This window comes from Crotalus tigris, unplaced genomic scaffold, assembly GCF_016545835.1.
Source record: "Crotalus tigris isolate CLP2741 ecotype Arizona unplaced genomic scaffold, ASM1654583v1 scf7180000019762.1414395, whole genome shotgun sequence".
Taxonomy (NCBI): domain Eukaryota; kingdom Metazoa; phylum Chordata; class Lepidosauria; order Squamata; family Viperidae; genus Crotalus; species Crotalus tigris.
In genome coordinates this window covers 274,702-292,862 of record NW_024097700.1, presented here as the reverse complement: position 1 = coordinate 292,862, position 18,161 = coordinate 274,702, and the positions used below count along the sequence as shown (strand labels likewise).

The window sequence follows — 18,161 nt, the reverse complement described above, 5'->3', positions numbered from 1 at the left end:
CCCCCCCCTCTTCTCCTTTAGGGAGTGGATGTATTTCTTTCAAAAACAAAACAAAAAATGGAGCATCATCAAGGCTCCCCAACCGGGGGCCTTTAAATTTGTCGGCTCAGCTGCTAGTTGGTGTTGGTGGGAGCTAGCCCATCTGGAAAACAGCAACGCAAATACCTGAAAGGCCGATAGATGATGCGCCGTACCCGTTTGCGTATTTTTTGCAGCAAAAAAAGAAAGAAAATCAGCAATCCCGTGCAGTGACTTTAAAAAAAAAATAAAAAAACCAACTCCGTGGATCTTAATGTACAAACAAAGGCGTGAGGGATCGCTTGTATAGTTGTTATATTTTTAAGTGAGATAAAACTTATTATTTTGCGCCAAGAAATGACTGCCAGCGGGTCCGCCGGAGCCGCGCACGGAGTAGCGAGGGCACCATTCACAAATTACTGAAGCGCGCGCCGTTGTGGCGCGCTCCCCCGGTCTCCTAGCAACATCCTCCCCGCCCGTCAATGCCGAGATCGTCACGCGATAGACAGACGGGGGAGGCAGCGCGGTGAAATCATAAATAGGGGACGCTTTGTTGTTGCCGGAAATGACTTGCAGTCTCGCTTCCGGTGGGGTCCGCAACGGTTTCTGGTAGCGGCGCAAGCCAGGAGGAGGCGGAGGAGGTCCTCGCCTTTTGGTGGGGTTCGGCGAGAGAATGGAGCTTTGGCCTCCGCGTTCTCGTGAGGTACCTTCGAGTCGGGTTGAAGACCTTTCTGAGCCAAACGCCCAGGTACGGCCACTTTCTGCATAGCCACGCCGCTTCTTTCACGCCCCCTTAAAACTAGTCCGCAGGTGGAACATGAATCTCTCTCAGCCTGGGCATTCTGCTATGGCGACTGCCCTAACCTTGTTTCCTTTAACCCTCCCTCCTTTCCTCCCTCCCTCCTTTCTTCCCTCCCTCATCCCTCCCCACCCCCGTCCCTTCCTCCGTCCTCCCTCCCTCCTTTCCTTTCTCCCTTCCTTCCTCCCTCCCTTCCTCCTCCCCTCCCTCCCTCCTTTCCTTTCTCCCTCTCTCCTTCCCTCTCTCCCTCTTTTCCTTCCTCCCTCCCTCCTTCCCTTCCTTTCTCCCTCCCTCCCCTCCCTCCTTTCCTTTCTCCCTCCCTCCCTCTCCCTCCTTTCCTTCCTTCCTCCTCCCCTCCCTCCTCCCCTCCCTCCTTCCTCCCCTCCCTCCCTCCTTTCCTTCCTCCCTCCCTCCTTCCCTCTCTCCCTCCTTTCCTTTCTCTCTTCCGTCCCTCCCCCTCGTCCCTTCTTTCCTCCCTCCTTTCCTTTCTTCCTCCCTCCCCCTCGTCCCTTCTTTCCTTCCCTCCTTTCCTCCCTCCTTTGTAATCTATGGCATTTCAGTATTGACCTATTATCATTAATGGACTTGGCAATTTAAAAAACCCTTATTTTTAAGGGATTGAGATTATTAACTCAATCTCGTGAGGCATCCGTCGCTCAAAGAAAACTCATATGTTCTGCATGGCTATTATATAAATACCTGCATTACTTTTACTATACTCTGTTGAAATAAATACCCCCAAAAAGAATCATGTCACCCAGTTCTGTTCCTATTTGGCTATCACACTCATGTGGGCAGCGAGGGCTACATTTAGTAAGTATCATGCAAACTATCCTTATTCAAGTAGTCCTCAACTTATGACAATTGAACCCCAAATTTATTTTGCTAAGTGAGACATTTGTTGAGTGAATTTTGCCCCATTTTATGACCATTCTTGCCGCAGTGGTTAAGTGTATCACTGTAGTTGTTAAGTTAGTAACATGGTTATTAAGTGAATCTGGCTTCCCCATTGGCTTTGCTTGTCAGAACATCACAAAAGCTGACCCCAGGACACTGCAACCATCATAAGTATGAACTAGTTGCCGAGCATTTAACTTTTGGTCATGTGATCATGGGGATGCTGCAACAGTTGTAAGTATGGAAAATGGTCATGTCACTTTTTTCAGTGCCGTTGTAACTTTGAATAGTTAACAAATCAACTATTGTAAGTTGAGGACTACTTGTATGTATTTGTGCTGGATCTGTGCTCAAATAAGTGAAAATTTCTTCTAGAAGCTATAATCTAATTTTCACAGTTAGAAGGTAGTCCTACTGAACTTAGTTGTAAGTAGAGAAGTCTATAATTGTGATTCAAGGGTCTTTCCTACTGCTGCATTTAAGTGTTAGCCCGTCTCTCTTGAATTGGCAATTTAAGCTTATGTCACTTAAGGGCTAGGAACTAATTTTTATGTCTTTATCTGTCTTGTACTTAGTGCAAGTTTATGTATTAAAATTAGATAGAATATGAAGTCCTTGATTTTATATATATATATATATATATATATATATATATATATATATATATATGTGTCTTTGGTTGTTCGGGTTTTCTCCCGCGTAAAATTGGAAGTGTCTTGGCGACGTTTCGACGAAGTCCCATTCGTCATCTTCAGGCTGGTGTTTTCAGCTTCGTGCTTTGAGCAGCAATGTGTGGTCGTAGCTGTTTCTTCCTTTTAACTGCCAGTGGGGGTATGAACTGATTGGGTGGGAGCTTGGCTGTGTTCTGATTGGGTGGAGGTGTGTTCTGAATGGTTAGGGGCTTGGCTGTGCTCTGATTGTCTGGGGGAGTGTTCTGTTTGGTTGTGCTCAGGTTAGTCTGAGTTGCAGAGAGGTTTAAGATTTTAGGCTGCCTTGCTATTTTTTGGCTTCGCGTTCGTGGTCGTGCCTCCTCTTCATGGGGGGTGTCAGTTTGCTTCATGTATGGATTGGAGGGGTTTAAAGTGGCTAATGATGCAGCTGTGGTCTGGCTTCTGGTTTGTGGTCGTGTCTCGTCATCGGTGTGGCTTTGAGTTTGTTTTTTGCGTGGATGTGTGGTGGTGACATCCTGTGTGGTTTTTGTGAGTGTGGGTCTGGTATCATTTTTTGTGTTAGGGAGTCGTTTGTCAATAAGGGCGGGTTTCCAAATGGCTGGTAGGCGGGAGGTATCATCTCGCTTGTTCATGCTGTGTGGGTGTTTTTCTATCTCGATGGCTTCCCTGATTATTCTGTTATTAAAATGTTCACTTTTGGCAATGGTTCTGGTATTTTTAAAGTCATGTCCTGTGGCTTTAAGGTGTTGGACCAGCGAGATGACCAAGTGAGATGATACCTCCCGCCTACCAGCCATTTGGAAACCCGCCCTTATTGACAAATGACTCCCTAACACAAAAAATGATACCAGACCCACACTCACAAAAACCACACAGGAGGTCACCACCACACATCCACGCAAAAAAACAAACCCAAAGCCACACCGATGACGAGGCACGACCACAAACCAGAAGCCAGACCACAGCTGCATCATTAGCCACTTTAAACCCCTCCAATCCATACATGAAGCAAACTGACACCCCCCATGAAGAGGAGGCATGACCACGAACGCGAAGCCAAAAAATAGCAAGGCAGCCCAAAATCTTAAACCCCTCTGCAACTCAGACTAACCTGAGCACAACCAAACAGAACACTCCCCCAGCCAATCAGAACACAGCCAAGCTCCCACCCAATCAGTTCATACCCCCACTGGCAGTTAAAAGGAAGAAACAGCTAAGACCACACATTGCTGCTCAAAGCACGAAGCTGAAAACACCAGCCTGAAGATGACGAAAGGGACTTCGTCGAAACGTCGCCAAGACACTTCCAATTTTATACGGGAGAAAACCCGAACAACCAAAGACCTACATACAAATACCCGCGAAAACCTTAGAAAACATATATATATATATATATATATATATATATATATATATATATATATATATATATATATATATATATATATATATATTTAAGAACATTGTTGTAATTCCATTCCGTGAACAAAGATAACACTGTGTTGAATGAGTTCGATTTGCCAGAATGATTTAAAGAGACCAAGTAAATTTCATCCTTCGCTGACTATCATTCTACAAGTTTAAGAATATTTATTATATTGACTAGTACAAGGCTCTTGAGTGATTCTTAATTATGTGATAAAATAAAGAAGATATAACATGATACCATTATTACTATATGTGCGTAGCAATTAAGTACATATAGTGAGACATTCAGATTCACTACTGAAGTTATAATAATTGATCATTGTGAGTATGTGTATATTCTCTTTCTTACACACACATAAACACACGTACAGAATGGCCAGATATAGGATTGATTGAAGTATATTTGTATATTTTACTGAATTTCACCCATTCATACCGTGTAACTGTTTCACATGCAATTTCTTAAGAAATCTTAAGAATTAGTTCATTTAACCCCCCAAGTTTCATGTAATTCTGCCTGTCTAATTTCCAAATAATGGAGACATTAATTTGCAGACATATAATGATGGAATCGAACTGGCTTGCCAACAGCAAAAAGAATTTGTAAAGAGTTCTGTGGAATGCAAATGGAATTTAGCAGAAGCCCAGCAAAAACTTGGAAGTTTAGCATTACACAATTCAGAATCCCTGGACCAAGAACATGCCAAAGCACAAACAGAAATGGATGAATTGAGATGGAGGGAAGAAGAGTGGCGGCGGAAGGAGGAAGTATTAAGACAGAAAGAGAGACAGAATTTATGGAATACGGATTTTGTTAGCAAAGAGGTATTTAACAAGGTATAGAATAATCCAGATTGTATAAAAATTTCTGCATTCAGGTTTTCTTTGTGTCTTGAGTTTCTGAAGTAACAACTTCATGTATACCTAAACTCTTCATAGAATTGGGCCATTAAAGTTCATTTCTTCTGAATCCTATAAGTAATTTTTTAGAGCACTACAATTCTAATTGAGGTCTGAAGCAAAAAAAAAAAAAAAACAAGATACATAAGAGGAATGTATAAATTACAGTGGGTAATATGTTTTATTTCTGTTGGCATTAGCAAGTGAAAGTATTTAAATTTAGGCTTGTTTCCACAGTAGGATTCTTTAATATTGCTTTATTGCAATCAACCAGAATGCCTTCCTAGTAGCCACAAGTTATACTGGATCTTTTTTCCAACTCTGCAGAAAAAAAGTGAGAAGAATACATTCTATAGAGGCATTATGGAAAAAATTTGATTCCAAATCAAATTAATTGATTTGAATTTGATATGAATTCTTTGAAACCAAAATTCCACTTTTCTTCACTTCCTGCTTTTATACTATTGTCAGCAGTATTGCACAGTTGGTCTAGATGGAATGAGAAAATGGGGTATTAAGAACAATTAAAAAATGGCACAGTCTTAGAGATTAAGAAGTTTATTTAAAGGGCCATGAAGAAATTATTTGTTTTCAGTACACACTAAATAAGCTAGTGTTGCATTTAAACTAAACATTTAAATACATTCCATAGTTTAAGACATTGGAAATTATGATGTGGAATCAGAGGTTAGTAGAAAAAAAATATATAAAACCCGAGTGAATGAAAGATTCAGTTCAGATTCAGACTGCTGCATAATCATAATTAGAGTAGCTTTACTAATCTAAATAATTTAAATAACTCCTACTTTTAGAGAGCCTAAGTATATTTTAATTAGTATAAATCAAATGGATGTATCTAATACAAAATAACCTTGAAGACTATTTGAGATAATTGAGCAATGATTAATTAATGACTGTCAGATGTAACATTTTAGTACATCGTATATTTTGTTTGCCAGAGTTTCATTAATCAAAAGAAACTGAAAGAAACTGAGGATGATGCATCTAAATCGTTTATGCAGAAACATGAGGAGAAAATTAGACATTTTGGTAAGTTTTTTCCTTATGAATCATTTCATGACCTACATGTACTATAATAATGTATTTCTGTTTTAACAAGCGAAATATTTTGCCTAAAATTCATAGTAGGGTCCTTGACACGCATTGTTTCTGAATAACTGAACTAAAAAAAGTAATAATATGGGATGGGTATCAGTAACAAAACGCCTAATTTGTTCCTGTCCAGCATAAATGGGACTCAGTTATAACCAAGTATTTTTTTCAGTTTTAGGACAACTATTTGTTGCATCTCATTGTTTTTCAGGAATGTTGAGCAGATGGTTTGATAGTCAGAGATTTCTCTCTGATCACCCATACCTTGTCTGTGAAGAAACAGCAAAATATCTTCTTTTATGGTGTTTTCATCTAGAAGCAGAACAGGTATAATTTCAGTGTTTCGATGTTGTAATTGGAACAAAGCTTTTTTTTTCTATTTACCCTAAATTGCATTGAGGTTGTCCATATTGGGAAATTTACTAATTTCAGGGTCATATTTTCTTCTGGACTTAAATATTTTAACTTCCTAATATAGTGCAAAGTTGTATTGTTTCATTTTAGCAATGAGATTTAGATATTCTGCAGAGGCTTATCACATGTTTAAGATGATTTCTTATTTGCTGACTGAATCCTCATAAAATCCATAGTTATACAAAAGTCAAATTCTGAAATCATTTATTTAATAGTAGATATAATGCATCATAACTGTACATGTCTACATAAATAATTAATTTGTGGATGGATAATGCATTTAGTTCTTAAACCTAAATCTCAAAATCATTTACTCTATGTAACATTGCTAGATTGATATTTAACCACAGATTTGTACATTTTGAAAGGTAGTGTTTGGTTTACATTAATAATTGGCCATTATTACAACAATCATCCAAAAGCTTTGAATCACCCCTTTTATTAAGCATCAGCCTTGAACCATTTTTTATTCTGAACTACAAACTAATGACTGCAGTCATAATAACTATTATCTAATGTGTTTTCAGAATCAGACTAATTGAGCTACGTCTGTACAGCAACTCATTTGGAAATACTGACTTACCTATAGTATTACATTTACATATGTGGTTATAGCAGGTCTTTCAGTAAACATACTGTTAGCTAATACTGTATTGACATTTTCAAGTACTGTTTGTAAAACTAAGAATTATTGAAGATGAAAAGCTATAGAAATCCTGTATTTCACATCACACCTCCTTGGCAGTTAACTAATATGTTTTGACTATCAAAGGAAGTTTTCTAGTGCATAGCTTAGTTTTGCTCCAATTAATATGGGCTTCATTGCATTTTGAATTGTGGTACAGGTAGTCCTCAACTGACACCTCTACTTAGTGACTAAACTTATAAAGCTGCTGAAAATAATTACAGTTGGTCCTTACACAACCATTTCAGCATCCCAGCGGTCACATAATCAGAATTTAGATGCTTGATGACCAGTATGTGTTTACAATGGATGCTTTGTCCCAGATTCACAAAATCACCATTTGTGATCTTCTGACAAGCAAAGTCAATAGGTGAAGCTCAAAGGCTTCACTTAATGACCACATTGATTTGTTTAACAACTGTGGTAAAAAAAGATCATAAAATCAGGCATGGCCTACTGAATGACCATTCATTGAATCACAAATGTTCCTCTCCCAATGTAGACCTGTGTTTGGGGACTACTGTACGCTGATTGTTTCTTACAGATAATTTGGATTATCTTTTTATAGAAAGGAGCTCTAATGGAACAAGTAGCTCATCAAGCGGTAGTGATGCAGTTCATCATAGAAATGGCCAAGAGCTGTAATGTGGATCCCCGGGGATGTTTTCGTCTATTTTTCCAAAGAGCTAAGGTGAGGAGGGGAGTTTTCTGTTCAACATAGAGGAGGTGGGGGGGCTATTCTAAAATGTTTTTAGGAACCCACTTCAAAGCCTAGCCAGACTTTCTCCTTGGTTGTTAGATGCTAACATGCCTTATCAAAAGAATAGTTTGGTGATTATTGCTATTACTGTTTTTGTTTTCATTATTTCAGTCAATGGCCACCTATCTTAAAAACAGTAACTCTGGGTGGCTAATAAAATAAAATAAAAATCAATTAAAACCACAATTATATAAATGAGCATAGTGGCAACCAAGGACAGCACTTCCTAGGTTCTATCAGATATCATTTCTTTATAGATGAAATCCAAATCATGCCTCTTCTGTTGGACATATTTTTGTCCATCTTCCTTCCATTAAAAACTGTTCTCACCAAATCATGGATATTGTTATCTCATAGGGTTTTGTTGTATTGCTTGGTTTCTCTTAAGTGTGGTAACACTCTTCAACAAATACCTGTTGAGAGTAAGCTGTTTTAAAGGGCATTATAATGTAGATTCATTAATAAGAATGATGGATTCTACATAATAACACACAAGTAAATTTATATATATAAATGGACTTTAAATTCTCCTTGTCTCTTTTCACTTCCTCAAGCACAATCCAAATCTATTCTAAAGATTCTTCGTCTTCTGATATAGGGGCCCATTTTTATACTGTTTTATGTTTAACAGATTAAGTATATATAGGATTATTTCCTAAATTATGTACAAAAATATGCTATTTTCATATAATATGAATCACACAGTGACAAAAAGTGTCATGAGTGTCCATCCATCCTGTTAAAAAGATCATAAGGAGAGGGGAGAAAATTTGCTTTGTGTGCAGGCGTTTTACTCTTTATGGATGGTCAAATTGGATGTATTCCCCACTAAGAATATTCCTTGGAGACATAACTTTAACATGGCTGTATAAACCTCTGTAACAGGTCTTCTGACACTTCAGGAAGTTTAAAATTTAATTATTAGCACTTATTCAAATTAGCAGTAATTTTATAATTGTAGATTAGCGCATTTTTATTTCAGTGCATGTGACTAAAATGCCAGAAGACTTTTGATAGCTCTAGGGTATATTCTGCCATTCTGAGTATACACTTTTAGTTTAGTCTGTTTTTGGGCTGAGCATAACATAGGAAACTGATATTTAAAAATAGTTATCTGCTGATAGCCTTGCACATGGAGGATTATGAAAAGAAATTTGTTTTATTTTATCATATTTACACAGCTGCCCATCTCACAGAAAAGTGACTCTAAAAGGTAACTCTAAAAGGTAGCGCCTAATAAAAATCAGTTGTAAAATCAAAATATTAAATATATTTAAAAAGCCATAAAGCAACATTATTAATAAGATATTAAAGAAAAGGTGATGTTAAAAACAATGCACCCATTTCAATAGCTGACCATTTCTCTGAGATCCACAAGCCTGCTGACACAGTTATTTTTTTGTGGGACTTCCGGTAAGATATCAAGGATGGGGCCAATCTCACGTGTGGGGAAGAGGATAATGCTCCACAGGGAAGGTGCTGTGGCAGAAAAGTCCTGGGTCCCACTAGATCAGGGTTGTCAAACTGCCAGCCCACGGGCCGGTTGCATCATACGGAGGCCGTGCTCACCCCAGCTCCGACAAGGCAAAAAAAGTCGTGATACATCACAACACGTCATGTGACGTGGTGAGTTTGGCACCCGTGCAGTAGATGAAACTGTTTTGCAAGGCAGGACTCACAGTATACCTTTTCTGCCAGACCTGATGGGACAAGCAAATGTGATCAGGTGGAGGTGGTCCCTCAGCCCTGTCCCAAGCCATGAAGGGCTTAATAAGTCAAAACCAGCACCTCGAATTGGATCCATGTGGTAGCGTATGCAGCTTGTGGAGCTCAGGTGTAATGTGTGTCATGCCACTGCATTTTGCAGGTAGCTCCTTAAGGGGCAGAGGAATAACAGGATAACAAGAGTTGGAAGGAACCTTGGAGGTCTTCTAGTCCAACCCCCTGCTGAAGCAGAAAACCCTTATATCATTTCAGACAAGTGGTTGTATTTCAGACAAATGGTTGTGTACAAGGAAGAACCCCCTTGAAAAGTTCTCCTCACTAGAACCTATCCACGTCACATCTTTCTGGTAGCTTTAGTTAGCCAAGAGAACATGGCTCTGAAGAGTAGTTGGGCAAGCTCACTGTCATAAGGACTGTATCTACTTCCTTGGGTCCAACATTTCAAACCCTTCCCGGATAATAGAGCATTTTAATTCCAAGGTCTTTTAATTCTAGGTCTTGCTATAACTATCGGTAAAACATCACAAAAATCCATATAATAAAACCCATACAGTTTTCTTGCAATATACAATATACACATTAAAAAGAAGAGTTAAAAGAAAAATATTGAGAGAGGTTAATTCTATCTATTATAGCTAAGCACAGTCCATAGTTTGCAAGTCTAATGGTATATCCTAAGATTGAGAAAGAAAGGACTCATTGTATAGATGGTGATTTTTTTCGTGTGGCAATTTATTCCGTTTACATCCTCCAGAATTGCTAAGTTGTTGAAAATTATGAGCACTGTAGTATAATTGATATGGAGGGGAAGAAGAATGCTCCTGTTATAAACTACATTGTCTGAATAACTTTCATAACGATTTGAACATCTGTCACTGTGATTATCCTCCATTATGATTAGCCAAAGTAAAAAAACACAGACAGAACAAAAACAAAAGTAGAAAAATGTGAAAATCTACGCTTATCTGAATGATATAGATTCCATGGTTAGACTCCAGTCTGCTTGGCTGCAGTGTCTTATTTTTTAGCACAAAATATTGAAAGTTAAATTGTAGGGTTATTGAATTACTTTTGTGTTTGTTTGACAGACAGGGGATGAAGGCTATTTGGAAGCTTTTAAAAATGAACTGGAAGCATTCAAATCAAGAGTGAGGATTTGTTCACGATCTCAGAATTGTCAACCTATGCCTGTTCAGAATCCTTTATTTCACAATGATCTGAATTGTATAGGTGGACTTGCACCTCAGGTAACTTTTGTTTAATTATTTTTACTATTGGCGTGTCAAGAAAAAAAATCTTTACTTCCCATCTTCTTCGTATTACTTCCCTATATTCCTTCTCATAGACCATGGTAGAAAACTAAGACTTGTTTGAATGTTAAGTAATTAATATATATCATTTCACCAAGTAGTTTGAATGAAAAGAACAAACGCTAATGTTTACATTTATTTATTTATTTATTTATTTCAAAATCATCCTGCCTTGGCGTCCACTATGTTTCTATCTCTGGTCTCCCTGTTGCAGTATTTTCCACTATTTTTGGGCTACTACAAAGTTACTTACTATAGCAAGAAGCCAACCATTCTAACTGTTACAGTGAACTGGGCATTTTTGTCCGGTTAGTTCCGTTCATTGGATGATTCATTTAAGCTATAGCTCTCCAGCTGCTTTCTTCACTAGTGTGTGTGTTTCATCAGCTAACGTCCCTGATTATTGAACATGATTATTTCCAGAACAGCTTGTGGAGGTATTCCTCACATAATGTATGTCTAGTGCGTGCCATTGTAATCTCTGCTCTGACTCTCTGCATTCCCAGACAGAGTTTCTTGGGGTGTCATATCAGTTCCTGTTACATAATCAGTTCCTGTGCTAAAATAATTGTTTTATTTTTTAAAAAGAGCAGTTACTTGCTTAGCAGTAATACATGAAGGAAATTCACACTTGATTCACAAAGTCACGGAAGCACTTTGTGGGACGAGGCCCAACTTTTGAATAAAAAATCTGAGATTTTTTTATTTATTCCTCCTTTTCCAGTTTGTTTTTGCAAAAGACTGTAATACTGAACACATCGGTAGAACCCTTCAGAAGCTTAAAATGTTACTTTCATTCATTGCCTGCTGGTTTTTGGTGGGAAATCACAGGGAGGAATTTGGGTAGCATAATCTTGGTCTGTGTGTGTGTTCCATTGCTTGTGGAAATTAGCTTATCTACCTTTAGCCCAGTTGAGTTTAAGATGTGATGACAATGAATCTTGAGTGAAGTGTCCACGTGTTCCACCCATGGTGTAAAAAAAAATACAAAGCTGCAGCAACACAAAGCAAAGATTAAAATTAAATGTTTTTCAGAAATTGTTTTCTGACATGTCTATGCTCTTTATTGCAGAATGCAGAATCGCTTCAAGGCTGCAGTTTGCAGGGTTTAGTGGTACACAGAGAGGAAGAAGAACCTAAAATGATGGATACAGTATAGTACTCTTAAGACTGACGCCAAGTACACTTCTTTCCAAGAGAAGAAGACGGCAATTTTCTTTAGACTTCTTTTTATGGGTACTGCACTTTATTTTGATGGAGTGGGAGGGAATTGTTTTGTTTTGAGCTTTTGGAGAGAGAGTAAGGCAGAAACATGCATCATTTTCTTTGGGGGGAAAAAGTGTGCTGCTATCTTTCTTCCTATGTTTCTTACTTTTAAGAAAGGGATGTTCTTGTAATTTGCCGAATGTGAAACTACGTTTTCTGCTACTGCTAAAAAATCTTGCCTTTTAATTTTAGAAATCAAAGTATGAGAAATCTGCACAATTGCAATGTTTACAATTGATTCCTTCAGGAATCCGCTTTAATCTTATTAGACACTACCCAAGAGTTGCTGTGGATACTAAAGATCATTGTAATGTGTTCTGTTGCTTGCATACTAGGCATTCAAATCTGATTTTATCACAGATAGCAATAAATCTATGATTGCTATCAGTGTTGCGCCTCTGGATGGCTCCCACAAAAGCACTAGCCATTTATACTACTGTTTTTTACTGTTTCTGTATTTTATTTTGATTCATACATATTTTGATGTGTAAGCAGCCATAATGGAGTTATAACCAGTATTTCTGCAGATAGATCCACATATGTTACAGAAAGTTTAACTTTTCTTAAATGAGAACAATATGATAAACATCAGCCATTGCTGAGTGTTTCATCAGGTGCCAAATGCTGATTAATTTTTTTTTCTCAGATCTTACAAACATGAGCTTACAATCTTTTATTTGGTAAATGCCTCAAAAGAAATAAACAGGCACTATTTTAAAACCAAAACAACCCAAATAGCCATGAAATTACTTTGGTGTAGACTTGGTTCTGAAATGTTATCATTGTCAATCAGATTCGGTAAACCTTTTGTTATAAATTGTTTACAAACTCCAAAATACTGAAAAACATTTTTCTAGTATCCTGTCCATCTGCTTCTGCATTCATCACCTTTGATGTATGTTAAAATACAACTGTTGTAAATGCTGTCAGTACATAATTGCATTCAATGAGTCTTGAAACACCACAGCTCTAGAGTAAGGAAGGTTTGTAGATTCTATCCAGAAGCATACTTGCCTATGACAAAGTCCCTAAGAAGCAATATTGACATGCAAGATAAGAGTGACAAGCTTTGTTGCTTTCTTTACCCTCCTAAAATCCCCTCCTTTAAGCAGAACATTGACAGTGGGAGCTACTGAGGTAAAAATAACTGAGTCTCAACTCATTCACACAATCTTCCCAGAACTGACAAAGTTCCTTTTGGGTCATTTTTTTTTTTTTTTTTTTTTTTGGTATCGAATGGAATTTCATGCTAGTTTTCTGACTAAAGCAAAGCATAATCTTTCTAGGTCTCACTTAGTACTATGACTTGGGGTTTGATTCCTTCTTTAAATGCCATAAGTGTAGAGGCTGATCTATCATTCTGGATATTCCCCAGAATAGCTTCAAATAGTGAGGTGTTCATAAGAGTAAATCATGATTAGTTATTTCACATTTCTGAAAATTAATCCAGAAAGGGAGGTCAAAATGAGACACTGTTTTTAAAACTAATATTCAGTGATTGATTGAGAAGATATTTTTATGCATTAGCAATTCCCTGGAACCATGGATATTTTTTTTTAAGTGTAGCAAGGGAATAGCTATGCTAGAATTGGCTAACTAGCAACCAGTGATGTGTTACTTGGGTCTTGGTTATTATTTTAATTATGATGAAGTCTGAACTTAACAAATTGGTTCAGATGACAAGATCAGATAGGCCTTGATGATACTAATTGTATAGCATAGAGAATCTTATTTGCAAGAAACTAATTCTGAAAATCCCATTTAAGACCTCAATTTATGCAGAAAATACATATTGCAATTTAATCAGATCTTTTGGGGTTGAGACAATAATGTGTGATTCTGATTTGTAACTGAATGAGAAATGATGGTTAATTATACTCACAAAATAACAGAATGGAGGAAATAAGTCTCAGAATTGTATGGAAGCATCATTTCTTTTGAGTTCAGCCAGTGTTTTTAAATGCTTACATTGTAACATTGTAATGCATGGTCATGTCTTCAGCTCTGTGAGGATAGAAAAATACGGTTAGGAGTAAAAACTGGATTTCTTTTCAGTTAGGTCTGCTCTTCGGAATATTAATCTGTAGGCAAAGTGATTTGGAGCAAGCAGGAAAAAAGCCCCTAGTGCAGTGTTTCTCAACCTTGACCATTTTAAGGCATATGGACTTCAACTCCCAGAATTCTACAGCCAGCAATTCTGGGACTTGAAGTCCACATGCCTTAAAATGGTCAAGGTTGAGGAACACTGCCCTAGTGATTTAAGCAAAAAAAACAACAGAACTATCACTCTTTAAACTCAAATAGAACAAAATTAGGGATGGTGAAACAAAACTAATCAGTATCTCTTTCCAAAAATAAACCACACTTCAGTGGAGCATGAAAGTGGTGGGGTTCTGTGTGAATTCCCCCTTAAATAATCTTAACGCAAATATAGAGTGTTTCAAGATTTGCAAAAGCAGCCTCCTGAAATTTCCAATGGAATTATAATTTAGATGCAAGTGGGCTGATAAGAGTTACATATTTTTTTTTTTAAAAAAAATACAGTTTTAATAAAAGCAATAGAAAAGACTTCTCCATCTGGTTCCTTCTGGATAGGCTGAGTTGCATTATTTAGAATTTCAGATCAGCAGCTTCCAGACCAACCCAAGCACAGTAAATCAGCAACAAGTTTGTGAAATGGCTTTAGCTACCTGTATTGCTATTGCGGCTTTAACCTAACGCTGCAGAATCAGTGGCAAATATGAGATCAGATTTGATAAGAACAAGGTAGCAACAAGAATAATAAAGTCAGTAGAACTCTTGTTGCATGAAATGTTGAGTGTACGTGAGAAAGCACTATTCGACTTCATCTAGCTCAGGGGTTCTCAACCTTGGCAACTTTAAGACTTAAAGTTGTCAAGGTTGAGAACCCCTGAGCTAGCTAATGTTCTGTTATATTAGAAAGAATGTTCTGAACTCAGATTATTTCTAAGATGGTAATTGAGCTGGAAATAAATTCTTAAAGCAAGAGAGTAATCTGGCAGAAGTTGGCTTCGTTTCATGTAAACATTCAGACCAGCCATCCACTGAGTATAGCCGTGCTGTCTAGTCTGGCCTTGTACTTATTTTTCGAGCCATCTGATTAAGACAAGGAGTGTAGACATTTCAGTTTTTGAAGACAAAAAAATAAGTACAAAACCTGGACACTAAAAAGGTGTTAGCTGGCTTGCAAAATGGGTTGGGAAATAAATCACCTCTGGATTGTTCTGGGCATAACTAAAGGAAGAATTAAATGGATATAAGTTAAGAATTGTGTTTTATCTGACAACCTCATTTTGCCTGTGATTTTTTTTCCCATGCATTTTTTTTTCTGGGTCTGTATTCACCTCCTCCTCCTAACACTTTTTTTTTTCACAATCATATTTGTTTTGTTGTTGATCATTTCATTAGTATGTTTTTAACAGCTGTTGTATAATCCAAAGATTCTGAAACTAAAGCTTATGAGCAATTTTGTTCTGTTTTGAGACAGATGAAGTCAGGCCTGTATTCTGAATTGAGCCTTCCGTTCGACTGGCATTTAGAGTAATAGAGGCTGTTTTACGCAAGGCTTTTTACCTATGTGAAATGGGATTTTGACTTTTTGTGGTTTTCAAAGTTAAACACAGAAAGAGGATGAGCAGTGACATTGATCGAAGCAAAAACTAACCAATATTATACTGGCATTATAGTCCTTTGCTTATTAAAAAGGTGTATTCATTAAAGGCAAGATTATATTTGTTAAAATACGAGTTATGTTTGTGTTTTTGATTTGTAGAATAAACCATTTTCAGTTATCCATAGCCACCCTGTATATTTCAAGCACTTGGATGAGGGGAAAAGTGAGAACTGCTGGCTTACCTGCATTGTAGCCAATTTGCCTTGTAACTTCACTAGGTTGTTCTAAAGCAGTGACTCCAAATCTTGGAAACTACCAAGTGTGCAGACCAACTTGTATGATTACCCAGCCAGCCGCTGGCCCTTGCTGAGAATTCTGGGAGATGAAGTCCATACATCTGGCCCTCCCCACTGCTGCAGAGCACTTTTCTAAAGCCTTAAGAAGAGGGCAACGTGGCAAATTTTGCTTCATGGTCTGAAATATATTGTAAACAAAGATTGCCCCATACAAAGTTTGGAATGAAAATATAAGCTACTATTAATAAAATAACTGTACTTTTGCTGTAGCATGTTTGATTTAATCATGACTTGAGATTTTATCCAGAATCATGATTCTAATAAAGCAGGGGTGTCAAACTGCCGGCCCACGGGCCAGATGCATCATGCCAAAACCGCACCCACCCCAGCTCCGGCAATGGGGAAAAAGTCGCGACACGTCATGTGACGTTTTGCAAATTTGACACCCCTATAATAAAGGAAGCACATTTCTGTTCAGGAATTTGGGGTGTAGAACCATCTCATGAAAGGGCAGTTGGCATGGGAATGCATTGCTTCCTCTTTCACCTTAACTGCTTATAAGCCAGTTGGGGCTGGCCCATGTTGTTTGATCTTGTAACTTATCTTAAACCTTGGTGACCTTTCTCAACTGCTAAAGACTTCTACTTTTGATCTTACTATTTGTAGTTAAATGAAAACCAGATGATCTACAGACGTGTCTGTTACACTGGTAGGCAATGTACCTAACACTTTCTGGGTAATTGAGGACCAAAGGGATGGCTGATTGTTGGAGGGAAGGAGAATCCAGTAAGTCCCAAAATCACTGGAATTTTCTGGATATTTTTTTCCTTTGAATTTTTAAAAGTTGGATGATTTTCTTTAAATCAGGTCAAACATATTCTACGTTAATGCTCCATGTTGTACATTAATTCATGTTTCCTATCTGCAATGTTCATAAAACTGCAACCAGTTTTCAGAAAGAGTGGTAAAAGATGGCTTGAAGGATTACACTTGGCTCTTCAGTTGCCCAATCCTGGCCTGGTGGCTGCCTTCCAATGCAGGAAAATATTGCCATGAACTTGTCCTTTCAGAAATATGGGACAAGCAACTTAGAAATGGTGAAGAAAAATGATGGAGGAAGGAAAGAAATTAGTATTCTGACTATCTTCCCTGTTGTCCTCACTTCCATCTAACTCCCTTACCAGGCTCTGTAGTTTTCCATATGCCCTTACCTCTCTCCTCACCCCATCCCCAAGCCCCATTTCTTCCTAGTTTTTCAATACTGTCCTCTTCTTGCATTCGCATCTTTCTTGGATCAGTGAACAAATGGATGTAAGGCACCCTTTGCAAAAGACCGAGACATAACTGATAATGGCTTAGAAATTCTTTTTCTGTGTGGTAATTCTGACATAGCTGAAGCTCTGTGTATCACATCAGCCAACTCAATTTTTTCAAGCCCGATGTGTTTGCTAAAACAAAGGACAAGAAGTTCAACTTTGTCTTGTATCCCAAAGCACAATGGAAATGCAAGTTGCAAATATTTAGAAGTATTTCCTCTAGTTTGAGGAAAATAGGCCTAATGGAGTCTAACTTTGGATCATTTTAAAGAGTATCAAATTGGGGGTGGGGGACTTTTCTGTAGATTTTTTTTAAAATTACCCATTGGTTACAAATCTGGATTCAGATTGCAGATTCAAGTATAAGAGTGTTGATTCTCTTCCTTCCTCTGGAACTAGTTCTAAGTGAGGAGTCCCTAGTCCCATGCTGTGCATTGTTCCAGGTTTATATGTCTCCACTCCCGTTCAGCATCTGCATGAATCCATTGGTGAGGTCATCCCAAGCATAGGTGAGGTATCAGTATAATATGCTGATGATAGACAGTTCAACCATCCCTGCCTGCCCAAATGAGTTCAATTTTTGTCTCAAAATTGTGAGGTTTGAATGGGAAACAACAGCTTAACTTCAACCATAACAAGACTGAATTGTTATGACTATTAGGGCTTTCTAGTTTTAGGGATTTGCTCTGGGTGGGGTTGCGCTACCCCAAACAAAATCTGTGCCAATCCTCCCTGGACTCATGGTTTCTCTTTGAGGAACTGGTAGTAGCTATGGCTAAGAACTCCTTTGTGCAACTTTTTGTTTGTGCCAGTTTTGCCTGTTCCTGGATTTGGAGGCTCTGCTCATGATCACTCTTGCCTTGGTCATCTTTTGAACACATAATGTACTTTATGCCTTGATCCCAAATCTATAGGGGATACAGAATGCA

The 18,161-nt window shown here is 37.9% G+C and overlaps 1 protein-coding gene across 3 annotated transcripts; it reads left to right on the top strand.

Moving 5' to 3' along the window:
- Positions 1–545: 545 nt before the first annotated feature.
- CDC37L1 (cell division cycle 37 like 1) lies at positions 546–15,798 on the top strand. 3 transcript variants are annotated; one of them, XM_039364440.1, is made up of 7 exons: positions 546–766; positions 4,405–4,650; positions 5,673–5,763; positions 6,038–6,153; positions 7,494–7,616; positions 10,499–10,657; positions 11,793–15,798. In XM_039364440.1, the coding sequence occupies exons 1-7, from the start codon at positions 692–694 to the stop codon at positions 11,877–11,879; spliced, it is 897 nt and encodes a 298-aa protein (XP_039220374.1). In that variant the 5' UTR covers positions 546–691; the 3' UTR covers positions 11,880–15,798. The 3 variants fall into 3 exon arrangements, with proteins under 3 accessions (XP_039220374.1, XP_039220373.1, XP_039220372.1); XM_039364439.1 differs by having other exon boundaries at positions 4,369–4,638; XM_039364438.1 differs by having other exon boundaries at positions 4,369–4,650.
- The last annotated feature ends 2,363 nt before the right edge of the window (positions 15,799–18,161 follow it).